General features: G+C 51.1%; 1 protein-coding gene across 1 annotated transcript in view; it reads right to left on the bottom strand.

The window, feature by feature from the left end:
• Window positions 1–3,903, bottom strand: part of LOC107124614 (H-2 class I histocompatibility antigen, Q9 alpha chain-like) — a 27,007-nt gene that overhangs the window by 3,254 nt on the left and 19,850 nt on the right. Inside the window, 3 exon segments of the mRNA XM_015428107.1 lie at window positions 18–299; window positions 3,450–3,491; window positions 3,494–3,718. Coding sequence (XP_015283593.1) covers window positions 18–299; window positions 3,450–3,491; window positions 3,494–3,718 — 549 coding nt within the window.

The following is a 3,903-nucleotide window of genomic DNA, read 5'->3' on the forward strand; positions in this document are numbered from 1 at the left end:
CCCCGGCAGTTTCTTACCTGGCTCCTCCCAGGCCAAATTCAGGGGCTCCAGCAGGCTGTCGTGTCCCACCCGGCACCGGTAGCGGTCCTTTTCCTTGGGGTCCACCTCGATGCTGAGCCATTTGTTGTAAGTCCCGTCTGAGTTAGGGATGACACCCCCCGTCAAGGTCTCCATCCGTTCCTCCCCGTCCTTCATCCAGGTGACCTCGATCTCTTTGGGGTAGAAGCCGTAGAGCTGGCAGAAGAGGGTCTCCTGGCCATCGTAGCCCTTCTTGAGTGCCACCCTCGCCACTGGGGCCTCTGTGGAAACATCACCCTGTGTTAACACCCTGCATCTACCCAGATGACTGATTGGAGACTGGCCTTGAAGGGACCCCATGCGGTCATCCAGTCCCACCCCCGTCTGGATGTATTCAACTTGCAGCATCTCCAAGAGATGAAACACTCCACAGAAGCGGGTTCTCCAGCCTAGCCTTGGAAATGAGATTGTGGTTCTGACATGGGCCTCGTGAGTCCCTTCAGGGTTTGGGGGTGAAGAGACTTCCTTAACCCACATTTCAGAGTTCTTTCCTAATCTTTAATATTCACTTTAACGAACCAAGCAAGAAATATGCCCCCGCCATGCATTTACACATGACAGGGGTACCAGATAGGCCATCTCAGGGCCACTAACCAACCTGGTCAGCTTCAAAGAGCCATAAAAAAAAAAGATGTGGCCAGAGATATTTCTGTTTTCTGCAAGATACGATGCTCTCTTCACATGCTCCAGGACACTCAGCCCTTACTGATATGTTAGACCAGAGTGGATAAAAAACAATGATTTAAACATTTTTTTAAAAATCAGATTTAAAATTTTTTAACTGGATTTTTAAAATTTAAATTAGATTTTTTAAACAAACTGCTTTTTAAAGACAAATCTATCTAAAGCTCGTTTTCTATTTAAAATACATTCGAGTCCCAAGGACGCCAGGCTAGCTTCAACTGGGGCCAGGGCATTTTTGGTGGCGGCTCCTCTCTAGTGGAACGAGCTCCCGGAGATCAGGGCCCTGCGGGACCTTAGGCAGGTCCGCAGGGCCTGCAAGACGGAGCTGTTCCACCAGGCGTTTAATTAAAAGCCGCCCCGGAGAGAATGCCCCGCCCCCTTGAAACCTCCTGGTAGCCTGAGCCACCTGCACAATGTTAGATCCGGACCGTCCACCAGGATGGCATGGAAGTTGAGTGCCATCCCAAATGGAAAATCAAACCAGAGCCTGTATAATGGTTTTATCTGGATGTTAGCACCTTTTAATGTCGTAATTGTTATATGATTTTATGACTTTTACTATTTATTGTTATCATTGTTGTTTTATCCTGTTGTAAGCCGCCCTGAGCTGGCCATGGCTGAGGGGGGGTATAATTAAATACATAAATAAATACATTTGGCATCCTTAGACTATATTCTAGAAATTATGGCTCTATGCTGCTGCTGGGTGGCAAATGCAGGGATCCTCGTGGGCCTTTTTGCATGCAGTCCTCTAAAATCCATTTCAAAGAATACACACATTTCCACAGTCTACGCCTGAAAAATCATGGATCCAACACTTCATGGCGCAAATGCCATACGGTGCAAAAACAAAGATTCAAAGCCTCATCGATCCTCATAGTTTTAATAAGGAATGATCAGAAATAAACTTCAGAACCATAGAACAAATCCAAGTGTTGGGGGGGGGGGGATACAGATCCAGTGCTTTGTGTCTCTTTCACAGCACAAACACTTGCGTCCAAGGCATAAATCCTCATGGATCTTCACAATTTTTACACAAAGTCCCACAAAACTCACCACCAGATTCCATACCACATCCACAGAGCACAGAGCAATACGCAAAGATCCAGCACTCTGGGCCAAAACCACAGAAAAGATTTGCAGAGCTTTCTTAATAGACCAGGAGCGCCCCTCCTCCCTCTGGCGCTTCCCCACCAAAACGCTCACATGACCAGGAGGAGGGACACGACTCCCTCCGTTCTCAGATCTCCACTGCTGTTCTCTGTGGGTTTTTTCCTCGCCTCAGATTTGAGGCTGGGGAGAGTTTTTTTCTCTTAACAATATAATACATCTAAAGAAGAAATGTTTTGTGGGTTTCCACTGTGTCATTATGGCCACACAGCCCCAAAAGCATGGATTCAAATCACGGCTCCTCCTGAATTCTTATAATTCTTGCACTCAAACATTAAACAACAATTAATTACTTTAGGGAACCTTTATGTTCCACACTCTAACCAAAGGGCCCTTTTTTGAAACATGTTTTTAATACGTTTCTGTACCAGGTTTTCTGTGACGCAATTGATAGGTGCTGACAAAGATGTATGAACTTGCAGCTGGTTTTGGTGGGGTCTCAGTAAAAATCGCGAGGATCTTGGATCCTAGTTTTTGCCTCAGTGGGGGCACCCAGAAGCCCCTGCATCTGCTTTCTGAGGTTCAGCGTGTGGCCATAACAGCTGCTGTGAGGGATTTGTGGACGTTGGGGGACTTTGTGTAAAAGCTTGCGATCATCCAAAACTCCATGGCTTTGACGGTGGCTCCTGTGTGGACAAGGGTGTGTGAACTGCAATTCTGCCAGTGGTGTTGTACCGCCTCCATGTAAAAATCACATGAATGTTGGGAGGGCTCCACTAAAATTCTTACAGACCCCACTTTTGCCAGATCCCCTTCCAGGAAAAAACGCCTGTTGCGGGGAGAAGGGGAGGGCCCGCTGCTGTCCACCAGTGTTCCCTCTAAGCTGAGTTAGTGTGAGCTAGCTCACAGCTTTCTTAGCCTCTGGCTCACACATTTTTGCCTCACCTGAGGAAGGAGGGCTCCAGAGCAAACTCGTTTATGCAGCAACCAAATCGCCTGCTCACAACTTTAATGCCAGGAGCTCACAAAAGTAGAATTTTTGCTCACAAGACTCCACAGCTTAGAGGGAGCATTGCTCTCAACACCCCCCCCCCCATACATTTGAAGCTGCTCCCCCCCCAGCCACCCCCCAGGGGGGTCAGCCCCTTGGCCTGCCAGTAATGGGGCAGGGAGAGTCGGGCAAAGGAAAATGAGGTGATGCATCCCAATCAAGGAGTGAGGCATTCGTTGTCACAGAGAGGGAGAAACACTTGCATACTCCTTCCCCACGCCTCACGGAAGACTTTTCCACGTGCCCTCTTGGGGTGGATGCAGAAGGAAGTGGCATAGTCAGGGTGTGTGTGTGTTCAGGACTGCACCACTTTTGCCAGGGAGAGGAGGAGGAGCCTGGTCTTTAAGTGCTCAGCCCATCTCCTGAAGATATCCGGGGGAAACCGAAGGGGGAGGGGGGAAGCCCAGTCAGTCTCCCAAAGCTGGAAAAGGTCTTTGGACAGGAGAAGTGCCCCTCCCCAGGATGAAGGCGGCTCCCCCTGCCTTGCCTCTCCCCCCCCCCAGCGTCCGCCGGGGCTCCTCCTCACCTGTCCTCAGCAGGGTCTCGTTGCCGTAGCCCAGGTACCTCCCAGCCACTCCACGCAGGTCCCCTCCAGGTAGTCCTTTGCGCGCTGGGCCTCGCCCTCCCACCTTCTCTTGGTCTCCTGGGCCTGGGGCACGCGGGCTGTCCAGGTGACGGTCACTCTGTCGAGGGCGAGGAAGTCCTCCCCGTCGTAGGCGTCCTGCATATACCCCCCGCGGAGCTGCCCGTCTGGCCCCACCTCGCAGCCGTACATCCACTGCAGGATGTGGAGCCCTGGGTGCAAGAGACACATGCGGGAGGTGAGGGGTGGAGGACGCTTGTGTGAGGGGGTCCTCTCTCCCCACAGGAAGGCTGCAGAAAGGCAAGCGCAACGCCTCTTCCCTCGGTCAGGCACTCTCTGCCTCCTCCCCTTCCCCACTCTCCAAATGGGCTGCCCCAAAGGAGAAACCGCAGCAGGG

This window comes from Gekko japonicus, unplaced genomic scaffold (assembly GCF_001447785.1).
Source record: "Gekko japonicus isolate JY-2015 unplaced genomic scaffold, Gekko_japonicus_V1.1 scaffold1261, whole genome shotgun sequence".
In the NCBI taxonomy this organism is placed as follows: Eukaryota; Metazoa; Chordata; class Lepidosauria; order Squamata; family Gekkonidae; genus Gekko; species Gekko japonicus.